At 35.1% G+C, this 23,131-nt stretch overlaps 1 protein-coding gene across 3 annotated transcripts in view; it reads right to left on the bottom strand.

Moving 5' to 3' along the window:
* The window catches only part of Fndc3a (fibronectin type III domain containing 3A), a 190,252-nt gene that overhangs the window by 120,553 nt on the left and 46,568 nt on the right, over window positions 1-23,131 (bottom strand). For all 3 annotated transcript variants that reach the window (XM_021257842.2, XM_087197348.1, XM_004844172.4), the window contains one exon: window positions 22,850-22,925. In XM_021257842.2, the coding sequence (XP_021113501.1) occupies window positions 22,850-22,925 (76 nt within the window). The remainder of the gene's footprint in view (window positions 1-22,849; window positions 22,926-23,131) is intronic.

Genomic DNA, 23,131 nt, shown 5'->3' with positions numbered 1-23,131 from the left:
ATTTTCTCATCCCCAGATCTGGCACTGTGTGACTTCTGGCTCTTCCCTAAAGTCAAAATGACTTTTGAGTCTTTTTGGGACACGGAGGCAGCCACTAATGCATATCTAGACATGAAAAAGGACTTCTAGAACTGCTTCAAAAAATGGCAACACCAATGGGATAAGTGTGTTTGAAATGAGGAGAAGTATTTTGAGAGGCACTAATGGCAATGTGTCTTTTCCTATAAATTTTTTAGAAATTTAAACATTCACCAAGGCTTTATAAACAAGTTGTCTTATGTGTGTTTTCTCTGTCTGTCCAATCTGTCTTATGGTTGTTTTCCGTAAAACAATTTTTTTTGCCTTTTTAGATTTTTAAAGTATCTGCCTATAACTTAAGTTGGTTTATACATAAATGTCCTTAAAGACAAGCTTCCATCCAGGTTGTCAGCAGATCAAAATGATGCCAAGACTGGTTTTACAAATGCAATGCTATTGTTGTCTATGTATAAGAACTGGAGAATCCTTCATTGGTCAAGAATAATGTGTTAGGGCCGGGATGTAGCTCAGTGGCACCCTGCCTGGCTGGCAAGCACAAGGTCCTGAGTTTGATCCCCCAAACAAACAAACAAACAATAATTTGTTAATTATTACAATCTGGTTCTCATAGGTTATCTAGAAATTTGTTAAAATAATTAAATGGGGACCCTTGGGCTTAGGGAAACTGCTAGACAGGACTTCCTTTGGTAAATAAAGGAGCAGCTGCCTGGAAATATTTTGTTCCAGCCTTTGTTCACAAAGGACACCCCAATAATTTCCATAGTCTTATGGGGGACTCACCCCAATAAGCATTGCTAAATATATTGTGATATGTTTACATTCGTCATCAGCAAAAAGTTAAATTTTCTGTGGGTAAAACAATAATGTTTTATTAGAAGACACTCTCAGAACAAAACTAAACTAAGGGACAAAGGTTTTCATATAGTTGTGATATTCAGTATTGCTAATTTCATGGTTTACTAAATGTATTCATGCCTTCCAGGTGTACAGGTCTTCTAAGATATTGTTTATGGTAATAACCTTTTTTTTGGACTCAGGTATCTTCCCTTCTCTTGCATCAAGCCAGCATCAGCTCTCCAGTTAAATAATAAGTTTTTTAATACAGTATGTATGTTACATGTGTCACTACACTTAGGGATGCTCAGGCACCAAACAGTCCAAACCATATCACATACTAAAAATTAGAGACTAAACATTATAAACTTCTAAGGTACATTTATAGGCTGATATAGTCTCCTTAGATGGCATCCTATTAAAGAATAATAATATAGATGGGAGTTTTTATGTGTCATTTAATATCTTGTGATCAGATTAAGATATGTTTGACTAAAAGCTACTCTATCCCAAGATGGACATTTAAGTGTGTTGTGAAGATAATATCATCATAATTATCATGCTAAAATACTATGTGTGGCTATTGACTTCAAGTTTTCTCTGTAAAACTATATAACTGGTGTCTGCTAACATTCTACAGAGCTTCAACTACTAGAAGAACCATGATTGATAAGAAATAAGTCCTCTAATTGTACTTTATATTTCAAAAGAACTTAATGCCAGATAAAATTATAATAGTTAAGCTCACTGCTCCTATTGCACTACTAATCTCACTGATCTTCTGGGTGTTCACCAACTAAAGTTTGGAGACCAGAACTAAAAAGGTAACTGGGCTTAAGAGTACAGGCAATATTTTGGCCCTGGCCCTCCAAGATCAATGAGACCCAGGACAGGAGGGAATGTTTTCTATAGGATCCTACAACTTTGATGAGTACCACAATCATCTCCTGAACAGAGAGTCTGCTGGAGCCCAGAGTACAAGAATAAACAAATGTACAGTGTGCCAAAGGAGGGTCACCAAGAGGGAAAAATCTCCCATGCTTTCACTGAAAGCAACATGGTCAAGCAAGGTTGTGATCCATCCTAATGGCTCACACTGACAGAGGAGCTAAGAGGCTCTATGCATGGTTCCAAAGTAATGCCTGAGGAGGCTTAACTGACCTTGACAGACAGTGGGAGGTTAATTTTGATTTACACAGGTCTAACTTTAACTTGGTCTTAAAAATCCATTAGAAAGGTATAACTAAAAGATACAAAACCAAGACCACAGTAATAAGGCTAGATATAAAAAGGGCCTCTAATCACTGATCCCTTCTAGTAGTTTTCAGCTACACTGATAGTAGACTACTGCTATGGGTCACTAAGAAACCTATGGTAGAATCTACAAGAATTTTTAAAATTTCTTAGCTAAAACTGTCCTTCAAAACCACCAAAAAACTAGAGACTTATGATAAAATATCAGACTTACAGATAAAGGAGAAAAGAAGTCTAAGAGCCAGAAGGTTACAATCACTATTCCAGTCCCTTAAGAACCATTTCTAAACATGGCTCTTTCCCCAACCTGCCTTTCCATTCTAGTGCTCATGCTTTGATTATACTTGCTCTAATTTCTTGAAAAATTTGTTTATTCTTGCCTAGAGGCTGCCAAACTTCAAGTGATCATATGGATGGAAACAATAACAAATGTGCTAGACTCCTTTTACCAGGATCCACTGGATTGACTTTGTAAAGAAAGTTCATAACTACTAAACTACAACATGACTTCTACTTGAGGTCCATTATATTAGCTCTCTGGTGAGGACTCCTGACTGAAGACTCACTTACACTGACCCTTCTCAGCTCAAAGCAGTTAGGCAGAAACTATGCCCCTTCACCCCTAACCAAAGTTAGGGATACCTCTTCAGAGGGAGGAATACTGTAGACTGCTAAATTAATTGGATATATTATAGGCAGTTAGACAGGGCCAGGCCCTAAAGGGAGTCAATACAGAAGACAACTGAGGCCCATTTACTAAAGGCCAGGATTTAAAAAAGAGGAACAACTACACTCACATACTTCTCCTAATGATGAACAGCAGTGACTGATATTCTAAATGGGTATCAATCACCTCGGGTGTGGAAGAAAACCTCCCTATCTCATTCCTTCCTGGAAATCCTCATTCCTTCTGTGTATGCGTGCTAAGTGACTAGCTTGCCCACTCAATCCCCATTTAATCAATATCACCTAAACAACTATATTTGCTGTAATCTTATTGGTTGATCATAGTTTTGTCCCACCTCATGATTTCCCACTGGATCAATATTACTTAAGTGATTATACTTGTAATTTTATTAGCTGACTGTAGTTTTGTCCCACTTTGTACCCACCTCACCTCATGGCTTTGCTCAGTAAAACACTTCTTAGAAGTAGGGTGGGTGGGCAGCCCACTTTCTGGCTCCCCTTCTATCTCTCTCAGACAGAAGCTATCTTTCTATCTATAAATTCTTTCTACTCTCAAAAAAAAAAATTCACCAAGCCAGGTATGGTAGTGCACACCTGTAGTCCCAACACTTAGGAGGCTGAGACAGAAGGATTGCCAAGAGTTGAGGCTAGCCTGAGCTATATAGTGAGTTCAAGGCCAGCCTGAACTACAGTGAGACTTTATTTTGAAAAATTTTTTTAAAAAATTCACCATATTGTTGATAACACCTAGTATTTCTTCTTCTTTTACTCATTCCTTAGATGTATCTCTCTTTATTTATTTACTTATTTTTGAGACAGGGTCTCACTGTGTAGTGCAAGCTGGCCTTGAACTCACCATGTAGCCCAGGGTGGCCTTGAACTCACAGCAATCCTCCAGCCTTAGCCTCCTGAGTGCTGGAATTACAGGTGTGCACCACCACACTCGCTCAGATGTATCTCTCTTGATCCTCAATTTCAATCTTCTTTTTCTTAACTCTACATTCTTTTCTCAAGCACATTAAAATCTCATGGCTTCAGACTACATATTGAGAAATTTGTATTTCCATTTCAAGCCTTTCTTACAAACAAAAGTAATAAAATGAAAAGGTATTCTGAAACCAATCTGTTCAGAAATAAATTATCACCATCTTTTTCCTAGCTAAACTTGATTCTTTCTTTTTCTGTATTCTACAGCATAGTAAAAGGGACTTGTTTGTTTGTTTTTCTGCCAAAAGGATTGTGGAATTTGTAAATCATCTTTGTTTTATCTCACTGTCCAGATTGAGACCCCTCATTGCTACTATTTTGGTTACCTCCCTGCTTAAAATTCTTCAGCGATTCCCTGTTCCTTTCAAGAACAAATGTGAATCTTACTTTTTAAAATTAAAATTTTATTGCTAGAGATTGAACCCAGGGTATCACTAAGCATGCTCTCTACCATTAACCTATATCTCCAGCCCTATAGGAAAGCTTTAGGATAGAATATAAAGTCATTTATAGGTCAGGCTGTATGTCCATTTTTTTTTTTGGTATCGGGGATCGAACGCGGGTCCTTATGCTTGTGAGGCAAGCGGCAGAACTACTGAGCTAAATCCCCAGCCCAAAATCTTGCTTGGGTTTTGTTTTTTTTTTTTTTTTTTGGTACTGGGGATCAAACTCAGGACCTTGTGCTTGTGAGGCAGGCGGCAGAACCAAGAACTGAGCTAAATCCGGGGCCCTTGTCCTTTTGTAATCTAATTCCCAGCCACTCCTCTTAGGAACTCTATTCTCCAATCAACCTCTCTAATGATACCTTTTCAGTCTTTGTGTGCACCAGCCTTTGCACATACTATTTTTTCTGCCTCACAGACAGCTGAGACTTCTAATTCTTAGTCATCATCTTTTCCTGAAGCACGTAGTGACTCTCCTATCCTGGTCTGAGTGTTCTTATGTGGCCTCCCAAATTTACTTGGGTACATGTAATTTCATTATAGCATTTTGTCATTGCCCTCTCTTTTAGCTATAGGTTACTCGCCTATCTCCCCTAGTAGGATGTGAAGCAGAGCCTAAGACTTTCAAGTAGTTCTGAAGAATGAATTGTTCTTTAGGACAGGAAAAGAGATTTAAAGCAGATTTTATCTTCAGAGAAAAGAGCATGCATTTAGTGATGGTGTTTTACGTGTTGTGGCAAGTGCCTGTGCATGGGAACCTGGGTACAAAGAAGTGAAATTCTAACATATCAAGACTAAAAATAAAAAATGTTGAAATAAGATGTATTTTACTATAATAAAAAAGGGATTTTCCACAAATGTTTAAGGATTTATATGATACAAAGAAACAGAAGGGGATACCAAAGACAGAGAACTCTATTAAACTATAAAAGATGAAAACTATTGGTTAAAATTCAACTTTAAAAATGAATAGACATCTTTAAGTAGTAATATCATATAAGTTTTGGAATCAGAGAGTCCTATGTTAAAATTAGTACTTCATGGAGTCTAAAAACATGACAGCAGTTACTACAAGCCTACACTAAGGTAAATCTATTTGTGATCCATTAACCTTATAACAAGGAGATTCTTCTATTGAAGTTATTGTCAGAGACTGGTTTTTGTTTTTAATATGGAAGGTGATCTTTTTAGATATTCTTTTATAAATTTAAGAAAATACACATAAAACACAAAGTAAGTTTGTAGTAAATATTGTTTTTCCCCCTCAGCATCAATTCACAAGAATGGTTTGGTGAAAGGGAAAAAAATCCAAAGTACACAGTGTGTAATATAGGCTGGCATTTATCGATGCTTTTCTGGGTCAATAAAATCCTCAGTGTCTAAAGATTCCTTGTCTTGGTTTTTTTTTTTTTTTTTTTTTATCTGCTCTTCTCATTTATCAGAATTCTTCAATTACTTCCATTAACACTAATTTCTTTTTTTCCTACCTTAATTTTTAGAAAAGTATATACTTAAAAGTTTGGGATGTTTCTTCTTTTTTTAGTTTTTACTAGTTTAAAAATCTACTTATCTGTACCAGAAGTGCTGTGTGAACTTCTGAATGAACTCAGGAAAAATAATCTAAACATTTTATAAAAAGAAAGTAAAATTAGACAATTTAAAAGCTTAAAGATCATTATATGATTTATGCAATTCATATTTGTCAAAATTGAACTTTATAGAAAGTGTGATAAAAAAAACTTGCAATCATATCATACATTTAAAGGAAATATGCCCAAATTATTTTCTATACATCTGATTTATTAATGATAATTTAAAGAACTCATAAACAGTTAATTCTGTTCATATCTTTTATTTCTTTTTTTGTGTGTGTGGTGCTGGAGATCAAATTCAGACCTTCACACATGGTAGGCAAGTGCTCTGTCACTGAACTATACCCATGTTCCTTGCTGACACCCTTAATAATGTATAATAAAATAAATGATTAAGTAAAAACTCTTAACAAAACTTTTTAATCTTCCATTTTTGAGAGGAAAAATTAGAGGACTGAACACATCCTGTAAGTGTCCTCCAGGAAGTATGTCCTAACCTCCTAGGCTAGTTTGGGTGCTTCTGCTCTAACTTCCATAGTTCCCTTTTGCTTTATTAATCACAGCATTTCTCACTTCATTGATTCCTTAAATCTTCTGTCTTCCTTAGGAGACTATAAACCATGGAGGGCAGGGATAGTCTATGTTGCTCATCATAGTGTCTTTAAATAGTGATTGCACATAATAATAATATTTTAATTAAAGAATGGATTTAAAAAGCAACCTCCAAGCAATATTTGAATCTAGATTTAGCAATTTATTCAACTCCGTCTTTTGTATAATCAACAACTATAGTACAATATATCAGTATTGATATTTATAATGATTGAAGGCCCTACATAAGACTTTGAATTATTTTTCAGTATATTCTGGTTATCATAGCTGAATTTAAATATTATTTTGTATATATTTTGGGTAAAATGAGTTAGGAAAGGACTGTCTAGGTTTCAGTTAATCAGAAAGATACTTTGTAATACCCTGTGCATAGGTTCACTACTACACTAAGTAAACCTTTCTATTTTGTACAGCACAGGACCTTACCCTCATTTTCTAAGCACTTCCTTACCTGCCTCTAATATTTCTAGCTTCACTTCCAGAAATCTCCTTCTCTAGATATTCCAGGCTTAGTAGAGACCCTAGAACAGTGATGGCAAACCTTTTAGAGATATAAACAGCCTGCTGCAGCACACATGCCATAGGTTTACCACAACTGCCTGAGAATATTTCTTGCAGAGAGCCCATTCATATCTTTGTTCATGTTGCCCTTTCTTACAAAAATCACTCAGAAGCATGCACATGTGAACATAGACATGAGTGTACACACACACATGCACACACACACAACAAACCTTCTGAATCTTTCTAATCCTTCAAAACCCCATACTATTCATATCTATTTTCAGTATCCTTTTGACCACCCCTATGATAAAAAATGGTCCTTGATTTCCTGTGGTATATACTGTCTGGCCTTTACATTGAATGTGGCGCATATTATTTATTAGTTTATATTGTTATTTGTGTTTTGGGGCTTACAGTTTATCTATGATAATATAATTGTGTGTTCACTGTTTGTCAGGGTTATGCTGTGTCCACTACATTAATCTTATTTAACATTATAAGAGTGAGGAACCTAAGATTCAAAAAAGTCTCATATCTAGGTACTGGTGGATCTGGAATTCAAAGGAAGGGTTTTTTGATTTCTAAAAAATAATTTTTAAGGCATCTTAAAGTCAGGTGGAAGTTTAAAACATACAGGTGTCTGCACTCCTATCAGCCTTTCTTAAGTGAACATGGTACAAAATCATGACATAACAGCAGTTTACTAGTCTGTAAGACTCCCCTCCCCTCCCCGCGGCACCTATAATAATCCCATGCATATAGAAACTAAGTAAATGTTTATTATTTTTTGGATATAACAATAGAATTGTCTCCACTTCAGCATTTAGTTATTCCTAATTACAAAGACACTGTCTTAAAAAGATTCTCAAGTAATAGGAAAGGGAGGGGGGAGAATGACTCTAACTTAATTCACATATATGAAACTAGCTAATGGTTACTGAAAAAAAAATGTACCAGTAACTGTTGTAAGCACTGTTCATATAATTAATCTATTTAATCCTCTCCAACAACCCTATGAGACAGCTACTTTCTTCATTTTATGTACAAGGAAATTGAGATACAGGTTAAGAACTTGCCCAGTTACCAGTTACTAAGTGGCTCAGCTGGGACCTGATTAAAGCAGTCTGGCTGCAGATTACACACTTTTTAACACTACAGTCACTTCTCAAACATAAATTACCTAAGATGTGCTCTACTTGGAACTCAATAATGGCCAGTTCCTTCAACTATATACTTTCTGAAATATTTTAACATGTGTACTACTAAGCCATTCAATACTATATACTAGAAACTACAGTGTCTTATTTTTACAGGACTGAAACCAATTAACTCTAAACTAAGAACTCTACTCACAAATTCATCTCTGAACCCCAAGATTACTTGGTTAACTAAACTATAGCCAGTAAGAATGTGAGAGGAATGATCTAGGTACTCTCCAGAGTGTCTTTGTAAAGAAAAAAGGTGCATATATCTCATTTTATTCTTTTGCCCTTTTCTATTCCATTTGGGAAATATGTTAGTTAACTTTTCTCTTCCTGCTGAGAAAAAATACCCGATACCTAAAGTTAAAGGGGGAAAGGTTAATTTGGCTTACAATTCGTAGAGGTTTCAGTCTATAATCAGCTGGTTTTAAGGCAGGGTGGCGTGGTAGACAGGGCTTCCAGAGGAGAAACAGTTCATGGTGCCCATGAGGTAGCAAAAACAACAAGGGGCCTTATCAGTATCTTTCTGCCCTTTTTATCCTATCCAGACTACTGGGATTAGAGCGGTGCCAAACCAATCACTCACATGTATTGATTTTAATCACAGACCCTTAATTCCAGCATCACATATTCCAGATTCAGCTACCTCTGAAAAAGACTGCATGAAGCTTTGGGGGTATATCTAGACACAAGCCACAACAGGAAATGGACATGGTGGTATGTCATCTTTGATTATGCAGAAGAGTGTAATCTCCTAGGTGTGGCAGACCAAGATAGAAGCAAACAGGTCACTTGCATGACCTATGAAACAGAGAAGCTATATAAGCACTAATGCCTACCTTTGAACTATAATATGTGTGAGGGAAAAAATAGTTCATGTTATTTTAGTTTTCTATTGTTATGTAACAATTACCATAAACTTAGAATTATAAAAAAATCCCTTCATTAATTAACAGTTCTGTAGTTCAGAATTCTGACCTGGTGTGGTTTCTCTGGTCAGAGTCTTGCAAGGCACAAATTAAAGTGTCAGGTTGGGGTCTCATCTGCAGGTTGGAAGCTTGTTCCAGTTTCATGTGGTTGTGTAAGAATTCAGTTTTGCAATTGTAGAACTGGGGCCATTTCCTTGCTAGCTGTTAGCTATGGGCCATAGGCAGCTCCTAGAGCCCAAACAATCTATGAAACCAGCAAGAAAATTTTCACCTGTTGCATTACCTCTCGTGCCTCAAATCTTTTGTTCTTCCGGCAGAGCCCTGCTGTTTTTAAAGGATTACTTGATAGGTGAGGTTTACTCTAGACAATCTCTCTTAAAAGCCAACTGCATCATGTAATGTAGCCCAAATATATAAGTTCATCATATTCATATGAAATTCATCATATGCATATTCACAGTCCTGAAGATGATATAGTGTACAATAGGGCAAATAAGCTGGGGATTTAGCTCGGTGGTTCTGCTGCCTGCCTCACAAGCGCAAGGACCTGAGTTCAATCCCCGGTACCAAAAAACCAAAAAACCAAAAAACCAAAAACAAAAATAATAAGGCAAATAATCTTGGGGACTACCTTAAGAAATCTGCCTACAAACAGTACTTAAGCTCTTGATGTCTGGTTTCTGTCACTTACGTTTCTTTCTTTTCTTTTTTAAGTAAAAATGGAAATAGCTTTATTAAAATTTTTAAAAAATTGCACTAAATATATGTAAAATTTAACATTTTAAAGTGAACAGTTCAGTATTAAGTATATTTACACTGTCATGCAATCATCACTACCCATCTCCAGAACTAAAACTGATCCATTAAATAAAAACTCCTCATTCATCCTTCCCACCAGCTCTTATTAACTACCACTGTACATTGTCTCTATTAGTTTGACTACTTTTAGTACATCATATAAGGGGAAATCACATATTTGTTTTTTGTGATAGGCTTATTTCACTTAAAGGCTACATACTTTTGAACCTAAATTTTAATACACATCAGAAAAGACAGGGCTGGGAGTTTAGCTTAGTGGTACTGTGTCTGCCTCGCAAGTGCAAGGTCCTGAGTTTGATTCCCGGTACCGGAAAAAAAAAAAGAGGAGTTGACAGTGTGGTAGGACAAAGTATATAAACTGTAAAAGGAAAGTCAACAGAATCATGTTTCAAGAAGGAGGGAATAATATACTAGGTCAAATAATTTTTCTTCTATAGAAAATACAGAAGATTTGCAAATTTTAATTGCTTAGAACAAAACTAATTGTACATAAAAAAAACCTACATGGATGGTAATTTAATTAAAAAACAATCAAACCCTTTAAAAATACTTTATCTTTTTTTAAACTTATTTTTACAACTGCTTAGTTTTACATATTCAAAAGACAACTTTTAAAATCAAAATAGACAAACTTCCCTTGACATAGAGTTCCTAAAGTATAAGCTCCTAAAGTACCTTAGTATAAATTCTTCTTCAAAAGGATAATCTCTAGCTCTCCTTTTTCACTTTAAAATTCGTTTTTCTTTTTTTGCCTTTGAAAGGATCTAATCTTTCCATTTTTTTTACATTCTAAGTCAATCTATTTCCTACTTGTTAGCTAACCTTCAGTAAGTGGCTTCATTCTTAAAAGGGAAATTAGGGTCATGAGAAAAGGAAAGAGTTACATTTCACATTCATATTTCTGCCTAATTAATAAAATAATATTTTTTACAAAAGAATGATTATGAAAAGACAAAACAAAGCAAAAATATTTTTGTGAGGCCAGTTCAGAAAAAGGCTTACTCCCTGTTATGTCCATTTCAGTTGCTTACCAATGCCAGAATGCAAGAGTTTAAAAACATTTATTGAAAGGCTAATATAAGCTCTTTAATACATTCATAATTTGGGGCTTTAATTTCCTTTTTCCATCACTTATTAAAAATATTTTAATTGAGATTTTCGGACTTATTTCAGCTTAGATTTTTCTACTTCCAAGAGAAAAAACTTTAACAGTAATATTTTATTTATTATGAACATAAAGAATTGATGAATACAGGCAAATTTCATTTATCTGTATTTTCTTTTTTAACATAAATGCTGCAGCTTTCTTTTAACTAAGTCATATGTAACATAGTTTCTCTTGGAAAGTAACAGTCAATAGCCTACAAGGACAACCTGAGACTGTTACTGGATGTACTCAGGATGAGTCATAATTATTTTAAATGGAAATGGGCTGAATTTATGAATGGATGATCTGTTATGATTCATTTTCACAAACAAGACTCATTAAAGTTTTAAAACTATTTTGAGTCACTCTAATGGAACTTTTCATCTACGAAGGGGAACTTTAAAGGGCAAAATTTTAAATACAGTAGTGTGATTTTTACCAATTTGAAAAGTTACCTAAATTTTGAGGTATTTTCTAAGAGCAGTTAAGATTTTCTAAGAAATGTATAAAGGATACAACTTCACTGTTTATTTTTCTAATTATAAAAAAGTTAATAATGCCTACTCATGTAGTAATAAGAATCTATTACATACTGTTTTAAGCAGTGCAATTCCAGTAGAACTTAAAAAATTTTAGTTTAGTCAGATATATAGTAATGGAAAGTTAGTGGACAAAAAGACAGTGGTTTTGTAAAAAATTCTTTAGAATACTGATCTCTGTATTATTAAAATAAATTTAAGATATGGTATAATCAGCAGTTATATATTCATTTATGTTATATATTCATATATAACAATTTGAGGGCTGGTGGGAACCTAAAATCTAATTTACACCTGCCCATCCTCATTTCAAATATGTGCAAAACAATGGCCAGAATTTAAGTTATCTATCCAAGGACATATAGTTATAGCATTTTAAGCTTATGAAGAACCTTAAAAGGCATCAAGTTCAACCATTCATGCAAAACAAATTAAATATCCTCTATAACTATGTTCTTGGATTCTCTAGGGTGATGTGTGAGAAAACAAAGGTGACACCTCCCAACAAACATGAATTCACCTTGACATTTTTTCCATATGTAAGAGTCAAATAATAAGAAAATAAGCAGAAATCCAGGATCTTTGGTTAAATGGTCAACATCTAGGTGATATCTATAGCTCATTACTTATGTACTTAAATTAATTATGGAAACCAGATTTTCATAACTGTACAATCTTAACTAGTACTTATACTTGAGACTTCGAGGCACTAAAAGATCCTGAAGTATAAAAGCCTCTTTTTGGTATATGGTAGTTGGCAAGGCAAACAAATACGCAAATATACCTAAAATATTTTAACAGTTCATTTTAACTTATCAACAGAATGCCTGCTAAGCAAAACGCGTTATTTTAGAACACAACCTGAAATGAAAAGAGACAATTTCTACTGTTAAGGAAACAAAATGAAAAGTAGTGTTTTGTGAACACTTTAGTTAAATAAGGTTTTATGTACCAAGATGAAGACAGCATAATTGATCCAGCCCCCAGAAATTTAGTGGGAGTTTCTTTCCCCAAGTGTTTATTTCATCAGTAATTGGTGTCAGTAAATTAATTAGCTGGCATTCTTTTTATAGGTATATTCTGAGCCATAACCATTCACTAGCTCAATTACTTTATGAAATGTGACTGTGTACAGGTATACTTACTAAATTTAAGACTCTCATACAAAATTCTCATTTCTAGAATTAACTAGAGATCTCAGTTTAATGTACAGATTACTCAGAAATCAAAGAATCTTTAATTAAAATGAATGTTGGAACTCACCTAATCAAACTTCTCTTTCTATGCAGGAATTGCTTTTATAGTATCATCAAACCAGTGCATGAACACATATAATGGCAAGACTTGGGTATAACAAAACTATAACTCCATTTGTATATTGTCAAAATTATTGTACAGTTCCTGCTACCTTATTACTCTTACCTGTTGGTCTAAATGCTGCCCTGAAGAGATACAGAGAACAATGTCTTCCAAGTAAGTCACGATTCTCTTTTGTAGGTCAAACATCTTTCACATATTTCTACAGTCTTTCACAGGAATGACTTCATGCTTCTATGTTCGCCTCGTTATTGCCCTTGGGACAACTTCAGTTTGTCAGTACTTTTAAATATTATCTAACCTGCATAGACCACCCATGTGCATTGAAGTTATATTTCTATTTTTGCAGCCCAAGATATCACTTATTTCTCTTTTGCAAATGAAAATTCAATAGATGACTCAGATTTAACTCTAGTTCAGTGAAAATAAACACATTCTATTTATAAAGTTAAATCCTTCTCTCACGCATCACAGTGAATGCTGTCCTTTGTTTTGGGGTGTAGGATCTGAAGTTCCTTTGTGATTGAGAAGACACCATGGTGTTAAGTAAAGATCATCACTCCCATAGGTGCTGACAATCTATGAGGCAATGATAGGTGCCTTATGCAATTTCAGCTGTAACCTGCTGTAAGCAAGTAATACTGAGTTCTTGGTGGAGAAGGAGCAGGAGTACAATCAGTATTGATTGTGATTTCCTAATCAGAACATCTTTTTGTGGATGTCTTTTTTTCCCTCCTAAATCTTACTTAAGCTCTGACTCTCTATTCCAAGACAATCTCAGCATGTGGAAGGTCTGACATGATCCTGGGGCTTCTGCAACCCATGTCAGGCCAACCCTTCAACAGATGGCCTTTTCACTGTTTCCTGAGCTCTCTTTGTGGTGGACTACCCTATTGTGTCAGTGGTTCCTCATCCTGCTTAGGTTCTTACATCATATATCATGCTGCCCCTTCTCAGCCTCCTTTGACTTTCGGTACCAGGCTACTTTCCTGTGTGTCAATTCCCTGCTGACTCCAAATACTTGGCTATTTCATATGATGTTCTCCTCACCCAGTTTGGGTTCTAAATCTCACTTTGGGGACCTGCAGCTTGCCTCTTCTGCTCCCACAGTGCACTGGCTACATTCTTCTCTCTACTGAACTATAGAGAGGAAAGTGGATCTTAATAAACTCCTTTTGTATTTAATAGACAACAGTTTCAAAAAGAACTCTGACTAATACAGATCATAAACGTACCAGTGCAGTTAATTTTTAAAATCAAAAGTAGAACTTTATACTTATCCCTATTAAATTTTATTCTATTAACTTACTTCAATATATTCTGATTTTTTGAGCTTGACATTTATTTAATAATACTCTTTGTATCTTCTGTCACTTAAAAGTTTCATAAATGTCCTTTATTTTTGTCAAAGTGCTGATTAAAAATGCTCAGAAAGAGGGCCGTTGAGAACACAGTCCTAGATAACACAACATAAGAAAAACTATTCTAGCAATGGTCTGATGAACAAATTTTGTTCTGTCTTCCAATACAGACACTTGATCTTAGCCAAAAGGCAAAGTGATGTCTTCCCATAAAGATATGAAAGGCCTTTTTCTTGAAGAGGCCAGAGCATACAAAAACAATTCGGGTACAGCTGGTCTCTGCTGGTCTATGGTTCGTATTTGCTTTTGTAATTTTCTTGCATGTAATAGCATGGAATCACGCCAAAATAGAAGTTCTACACCAATGCAAAACCACTAAATAACAAGTTCTTATTCTTTAATCTCACTTTTTTATTTTGAAATATTGTGGAAAAGAAAAATGAAGTCATACCTACCGCTTGATAAGGACAGTTTTTAGCTACCTAGATTCCATTTGACTGACACACAGAAATGCTCAAAAAATGTTACTTTTTTTTCTTCCTCATTCAACTTAAACATTTATTGAATGTTCTCTATATTTTAGGTACAATGAAAGAAACTCGGGCTATAAATATTTGTAAAATTTAATATCTGACTTCATTTATTTCTGCATATATACTCAGGGCAAAGGGAGGAGTGAAACTGAACCATGGGCTACACTGAATAGATGATATCTAAAGAAGGGTACCAATTTATCACCAGCTTTACAACGAGGATCTTAAGAGTTTAGCACATATTCTGTATGAAATATGCTTCTAAGAGAACGATACAAAAAAAATCAATCAATCAAAGAGTTGGTTTTTCCAAAGAATAAATAAAATTGATAAACATTTAGCCAACTTTATCAAAAAAAGGAAAGAAAAGGCTCAAATCCATGCAATTAAGAATGAAAAAGGTGAAGTCACAATAGATCCAGCAGAAATCCAGAGGATCGTCACTACCTACTTCGAGAACCTGTACTCTAATAAAATGGAAAACATGGGAGAAATGGACAGATTCCTAGATACAAATTGCCAAAGTTAAATGAAGAAGATATAGAAATTCTAAACACCCCAATTACAATGAGAGAAAGTGAAAATGTAATAAAAAATTTACCAACAAAGAAAAGCCCAGGTTCTGATGGCTTCACTGCTGAATTCTACAAGACATTTAAAGAAGAACTATTACCATTACTCATCAACTCATCAAGGAAATTGAAAGGCAATACTTCCATATTCATTCCTGGAAGCAAGTGTTACTTTGATTCCAAAACCAGGGAAAGACCCAACCAAAAAAGAGAACTACAGGCCAATCTCCTTAATGAACATAGACGCAAAAATCCTCAACAAGATACTGGCAAACAGAATACAGAAGGTCATCAAGAAGATCATACACCCTGACCAAGTCGGATTTATCCCAGGGATGCAAGGATGGTTCAACGTATGTAAATCAATGAATGTAATACACTATATTAAGAGTACAGACAAAAACCATATGATCATCTCAATAGATGCAGAAAAAGCATTCGACAAAATCCAACACCCATTCATGCTAAAAACCCTACAGAAAATTAGAATAGAAGGTCTTTATCTCAATCTGATTAAGGCTATCTATGAAAAACCAACAGCCATCAACATACTAAATGGTCAAAAACTGAAAACTTTCATGCTAAAATCAGGATCAAGAAAAGGATGCCCACCATCACCAGTCCTGTTCAGTTCTGGAAACATTGCCACAGCAATTAGAAAAGAGAAAGAAATAAAAGGAATAAAGATAACAAAGGAAGAAGTTAAACGGTCATTATTTGCTGACAGTATGATACTCTACGTTAAAGACCCAAAAAACTCCACCAAAAGACTTCTAGACTTAATTGACAGATTCAGTAGAGTAGCTGGATATAAGGTCAACACTCGAAAAACAATAGCCTCCTTGTACACAAATAACAGGCTCACTGAGAGAGAAATTAGGGAAACAATTCCTTTTATAGTAGCATCCAAAAATCTGAAATACCTAGGAATCAATCTAACAAAAGAAATCAAAGACCTCTTCTCTGAAAACTATAGCACTCTACAAAGAGAGATTGAAGACAACAGAAGAAAATGGAAAGACATCCCTTGTTCCTGGGTAGGAAGAACCAATATAGTGAAAACAGCCATACTTCCAAAACTGCTGTACAGATTCAATGCAATTCAGATTGAAATTTCAACAGTATATTTCACAGAACTAGAGAAAACAATCCAAAAATTCATTTGGAACCAGAAGAGACCTAGAAAAGCAAAAGCAATTCTAGGTAACAGAGACATGGCAGGGGGTATCACAATCCCCAACTTGAAACTATACTACAAAGCTACTGTGATAAAAACAGCATGGTACTGGCAAAGAAACAGACCTGAGGATCAGTGGAATAGATTAGAAGATGCAGAAACAACTCTAGACATACTCAGCCATCTCATCTTTGACAAAGGAGCTAACCACCCTCATTGGAGGAAAAATAACCTCTTTAATAAATGGTGTTGGAAAAACTGGATTTCAACCTGCCAAAGATTAAAACTAGGCCCATATCACCATGCAATAAACTAAGATGTAAGTGGATTAAAGATCTAAATATTAAGCCAGAAACACTAAACTTGCTAGAAGATAAGTTAGGTGGAACTCTTGAAGATATTGGCATAGGAAAAGACTTTATGAACAAAACCTCAGTAGCATGGGAACTAGAACAAAGAATCAACAACTGGGATCTCATTTTTATTAAAAAGCTTCTGCACTGCAAGAGAAACCACCAACAGAGCTAAGAGACAACCTACAATGTGGGAAAAAATTTTTAGCAGCCGTGCCTCAGACAAAGGACTGCTATCTAGAATATATAAAGAACTAAAAAAAATCAGACCCCCCAAATTCAAAGACCCAATTCAAAAATGGGCATCTGAAATGAACAGACATTTCTCAGACAAAGAAGTAAAAGCAGCAAATAAACATATGAAAAAATGTTCAACATCACTGGTCATTCAAGAGATGCAGATGAAAACACCACTGAGATTCCACCTCACCCCAGAAAGAATGGCTGCTATCAAGAAATCACCAATAACAAATGCTGGTGCGGGTGTGGAGAGAAAGGACCCCTTCTCCATTGTTGGTGGGAGTGCAGACAGGTGCAATCACTGTGGAAATCAGTATGGAGATACGTCAAAGAACTAGGACTACAGTTCCCATTTGAGCCAGCTATTCCCCTGCTGGGTATCTTCCCAAAAGAATTAAAAGAATCATACCACAGCAATATATGTGCACCTATGTTTATAGCGGCACAGTGTGCAATAGCTAAAGCTTGGAAACAGCCCAAGTGCCCATCAACTGGAAACTGGATAAAGAGGATGTGTTTTTTTTTTAATAAAATGGAATGGTACTCAGCCATAAAGAATGAGAAACTAGAGACATTTATAGCTAAATGGATGCATATTGAGGCCATACTCTCAAGTAAAATAAACTGGACACACATGTGTAAATACTAAGTAGTTTCTCTGGTGTGAGAAACTGAAAGTGTAAATAAGGATTAAAATGATTAAAATGAATAACAGATAATTTGAAATAGGAAGAAAAGGTTGAAAGGGGTAGGAGAAGTGGGAGGGGAAGGGGAAAGCAAAGAAGGGAAAGGAAAAATTATAAGAAAAGGAAAAAATGGAAATAAAGTCTTTGTAAATAGGGAAGGGTGAAGGGAGCACAGGGAATGGGGAAAAAATAAGAACCAAGATACATCATGTACAGGTACAAGTACCCAATGATAAATGTAAGCCTACTGTATACCTAAAATGTACCAATAAAAGAATTTAAGCAAAAAACCCCCAAGAAATATGCTTCTGTGACATTTCTAATAACCCAATTTAGAAATCTTGCTTCATTCCTTATTCTGTATACCTTTTTGCAAAATAAAACTATGAAATGCAGCCTTTAGCATATGTTACAAAAACCTGTTAATATTAAATCTAAAATTTATTCATTTAATATAGGTTTACTTTCCTATGTACAAAATACCAAGCAAAAATGACTTAATTTTCAGTCTCTTATCATTTCAGATAATCTGTTGAAATGTTTATCAAAGCACTTCACTACAAAAGCATAAAACATCAAGTTTTTAAATCAATTTCAAAATATTTCTTAATAGAAAAAAAACTGAGACAGATTCAAGATACTAAGTGCTCTCATTTTAAATGTAATACTGTATCTGTGATGAAACTAGAATCACAGTTCAAGATGGCAAAAAAATTAGGTAAGGCCCCATATCAGACAGCGTAAATAAACCTAACAATGAGAAGAAGGGCCAACTGCAAAGTGATCAATAGAGGACTGAACTTTCAGTGGAATAAGGTGAAGAGTTAAGGGAAGACAAATGAGATCCTGTAGAGGACTCAGAATGATATGAAACAATAAACTGAACACACTGAATGAACAAATTACTTTTATCCCTTCTCACTGCACATATAAAATGTGTATTTTTAAAAACAGATATTCAAAAGTCCTTGAATTTGGCCCATAGTACAATAACTTATTTCCCTTTTGTTTCTTTTTTAGAAGGTAGAGAAACAACCCTTAGGAAGACTTTTGGGCCAATAAGTACCACATATTAACAGAACAGGAAATCTCACTGGGCTTTGCAAAAACTGTAAATTGGATGTTAATACTCCTATATACACTTCTTTAAAGGTTCTTCCAAAACTCATAATAAAGTTAAAGTATTCAATATGGTGAGCCATGCGTGGGGCCAATATCAGCACTCTGAGAGGCTAAGGCAGGAAGATGGCCAAGTTCAAGCCTAGCCAGGCAACTTAGTGAGACTCTGTCTCAAAAAATAAGGGCTGAGAGATGTAGCTCCATCCAAAGGCCCTGGGCTCAATCTCCAGTACTTCGGAGGAAAAAGTTTTTGGTCTGTTGCTCAAGCCATTTCTAGATCTGTCTACATTTGCAGATACATCTCGAGCCATATCCTCCTTTCATACAACTTTTCAGCACTTCTAATCTCTGTGGTTATTTAAATAATTCAAGTCTTTCTTTCCTTCTGCTACTTTTGAACACTGTTCCCTCTGTCTACAATAATTGGGACTCTTTGTCCAGCTGGTCAACTGATAGTTCCTTAAAAACAGCTCACATGTCACTTTCTCATTGTTTCCTTACATACCACTCTGTGTTACAGTACCCCTTTTTCCATGCTCTCACAATACCCTACGCATCTCCCTAATGGGTCTCTTTATATTATTATATTACTAACTTTCCATTTTTCTTCCCTTACTACACACAGTGTTCTTGAACAGCAGGATCTGTGCCTTGCTTTTCTTTGAATTCCTGGCAACTAGCATAGTGGATACTTAGTAAAGTCACAGGAAAAAAAAAGGTTAGCAATTTGTCTCCCCAGGAAGTATGCTAGAGTAGAAAAAGTACTCTACTAAGCCCTGCCCATAATGAGCTATAACTCAAATTCTCAACTTCTAATAAAAGCTGATTATTTAGAACTCTAAAGTTCTCTGTCAACCTAGTTTTTTGTTTCTATAAGTTTTTGACAAAAAATTTTTGATAGGCAATTAACTACTTCAAAGAGAATCTTTATTTCAAATGTTTATTAATTTGTACTGTATTTATCTCCATTCTTTAGGTTTTACTATAAAGATTTCCTATTATAAGTATAGTGGCTACTGTAGAATAGTTTTTCTGACTTGATGGGCTTTGAGCCATTTTTCCTTTCAGCTTCACTGGCTATGATTTTCCTCCTTTGAGACTTTCTCCTTGTTACCTAGCTCTAGAATTAGTTCACAAAGGACTTGCCACATGACAGTGGTGGCAAAATGGAAGAGATGAACACCAGCAGTCATCAGACTTTTCCTGTACTTTTCTCTTGCTTGGAATGAGAACATACAAATATTTCAACTCTAGCCCCTTGCTCACTACTATTCATACCACCTACATTCCATCTTGTTATTCTGGACAGATTAAAAATAAAGAGAGAAAGAACCTTTTTACTTTCTGTCTGGTTCCCTTTATCCTTTCCTGTGCTTTAAAAAATTCTACCCAGTAATTTTTAAATAAAGTTTCCACTCTTATAATCTGTCACATGGAGAAAGGAGTCTGTTTTCCAATGAGGCAAAGCAATGTGTTTCTGTGCAAACTATCTTCACATGGTAATTACTTCTTACTACTAAGATACTTTGTTAGCATTACACTCATTATAAATCCAATAGGCCCTTTGGCCATAACTGAAGAGATCAGTGCCACTTGTAAAATCAATTTAACAGATTTATGAGGAGGAGTTTTACAGATTACAGTTACAAACTAGCTTTTGAAGTATAAGCTATTTGCAATTCCAGGTTAGGTTATCCAACTGGGATTATCAAATTTTATATTTTAAATCATGTTAAAGCAGTAACAAATATCTCCATCTGAAATACTTTTAAAAAAAATGAATGTTATATTAACTAAAATGTTATATTAACTAAAATGTTTCCATTACAAACAATATTTATGGAAAACAATTTTAAAAGTTATACAAATAATCCATTGTGCCCTATTAGGAATGTACATTCTATGAAGTACATATTAAAAAAATATAATTATAGAGCCAGGGATTTAGCTCATTGGTGCTGTGGCTGTCTGGCAAGTGCAAGGTCCTGAGTTTGATCCCCAGTACTAAAAAAAAAAAGGAATTATAGGAGCTGGGTATGGTGGCCCACACCTATAATCCCAGCACTCAGAAAGATGGCTGTGAGTTTGAGGCCAGCCTGGGCTACATAGTGAGTTCGAGGCCAGCCTGAAATGCATACAAAGACTGTGTCTCCCAAAATTAAAAAGAAATTATGTCCATGAAAAAAAAGGGGGAGATTAGGAAATTATTTCATTGCTTATAAAATCTTTTAAGTCTTTTAAGCCCACAATATGTAGACTCTTCCTATTTGTAAAGTTATCTTAACTGAGCTAATTACTTTCCCGAAAAGAGTTAGGTTAATAAGTTAAACAGACTAGACAGTTTGGGATAAATGAGGACAGAAAGGAATACCTTAAATTCCAGTTTACCTGAAGGAGTCACGGAGTAATTACAAAAGTCCTTTTACTCTCCAAAATATCCCAGTTTGGATGATAAAGTATATAGTTACCTTACCTCTAACATACTCTTAAAAATTAAAGCAGCAACTATGAGCTTTCTGGAACACTAAGAATTGAAGGGGATATAATCTTCAATTAAGTGTAAGAAATGTTACCTGTTCACAGAGCTTGAACTTTACCTGGACTAAATAAACATTTCAAGTCAAAACAAATAATTTGAAAAATATAATCAGAAGAAACACTAAAAGACAGCACATAGCTAATTGGTAAATGCATGCCAAAATAACCGGTGTTGTAAGGTTTCAAAGACGATAGAGATCGCTTTTCTATTAACAATCATACCACAGTGACCATCACCACCATTTATTGAACACCTCATACATGCCAGGTCTGATTTGAAGTACATTACACACATAGTAGTTATCCCTCACAATTATCTGGTGAGGTGTACTATTATTGCCAGGGACAAGAATTTTACTGATAGAAATATACTTATAAGTAACATATGCAGGACCACGTAGAGATGGAATTTAAATTCAGGTTCTCTCTCTAATTCCAAAGCTAGTGATTTTTCTTTTGACTTAAACAAATCTATTGTTCCATAGTTTTGGGGGCTAGCAGTCAAATACTAAGGCATCAGGAAGACTGGTTCCAATAAATATATGGGAGAATCTGCCACCACCACCCCCTTTAATGGTTTGCTGGCAATCTTCAGCATTCCCTGATTTGTGGACCTCTGCCTTCATCTTCCTGTTGGGCTATGTGTCTGTGTCTATTTTCCCTTCTCATAAGGACAACAGTAACACAAGAGCAGGGGACTACCTTAGCTAGTGATTTTTTTTCTAGCGTTCTCTTCACATATGAAAATGATTTATATCAACTGGGAGCAATTTGCACCCTCCCCCCCCATACACATCAGGGGGAAGAAGTGGTTAGTGGGCAGAGGCCAGGTAATTCTATTAAACATCTTATAATTCACAGGACAGCTTCCCACAAAGATTAAAAAAAAATTAAAGATTAAGATTTGAGCTCAGTCTTGAAACACTGGTAGATCCTGAATAGTCTGGGATGGTGGTAATAGGAGTAGAATTCTGATAAGGAAAGTAATACTGACAGCACAAGAGAGGTTTGAGGAGTGAATAAGCTGATTTAGAAAGACTGCAGGAAAGCAGTATGGAGGGAAAGTGGCAACAAGACTAAAAAGGTTGAAAGATCTTTATGAAAGACTAATGAACCTGGACCAGATTCACTGAAGATTTTTGAGCAAGAAAGTGATAATGAACAATATATACTATAGTAAGATTAATGAAGAAACCAGGGCAAAGAGACTAGTGAGGAGGCTATTGGAATAGTTAAATGATACACTATTAGAATTTGTGCTTTTGTGTGGTGATAGTGGGAAACAAGAAACTCTAACCATATATATTATTATATATCATAAATTTTTGTCTTTTATCACAAACAGTAATAAATTATTATTCTTACCTGTAATGCACTGAAACTGTCCATCTTCTCTTCTTATAGTAAAAGCTTCCCCTGGGTTAACTTGTACCAGAATAACCTTTATATGAGGGAAACAAGTATTAACACAAAATACAAAGAGCAAATCAACACATAAAAATGCTAAGTGCTGCTAGTAAGAGAGCAGACGTGGGTTATTTAACTTTATGAAACCGGGAAGGAAAAATGATTACACATGTATAACGTTGGTTTGTTAAAAATGTATTATTTTAATTTTCTTCTGGGAATCAGACTTGGCCTAGAAGG

This window comes from Heterocephalus glaber, unplaced genomic scaffold (genome assembly GCF_053883595.1).
Source record: "Heterocephalus glaber isolate CG9 unplaced genomic scaffold, H.glaber_assembly_v1.0 deba00001666, whole genome shotgun sequence".
In the NCBI taxonomy this organism is placed as follows: domain Eukaryota; kingdom Metazoa; phylum Chordata; class Mammalia; order Rodentia; family Bathyergidae; genus Heterocephalus; species Heterocephalus glaber.
Note: the sequence above shows the minus strand (reverse complement) of the source record. Positions and strands in the feature narration are given on the sequence as shown.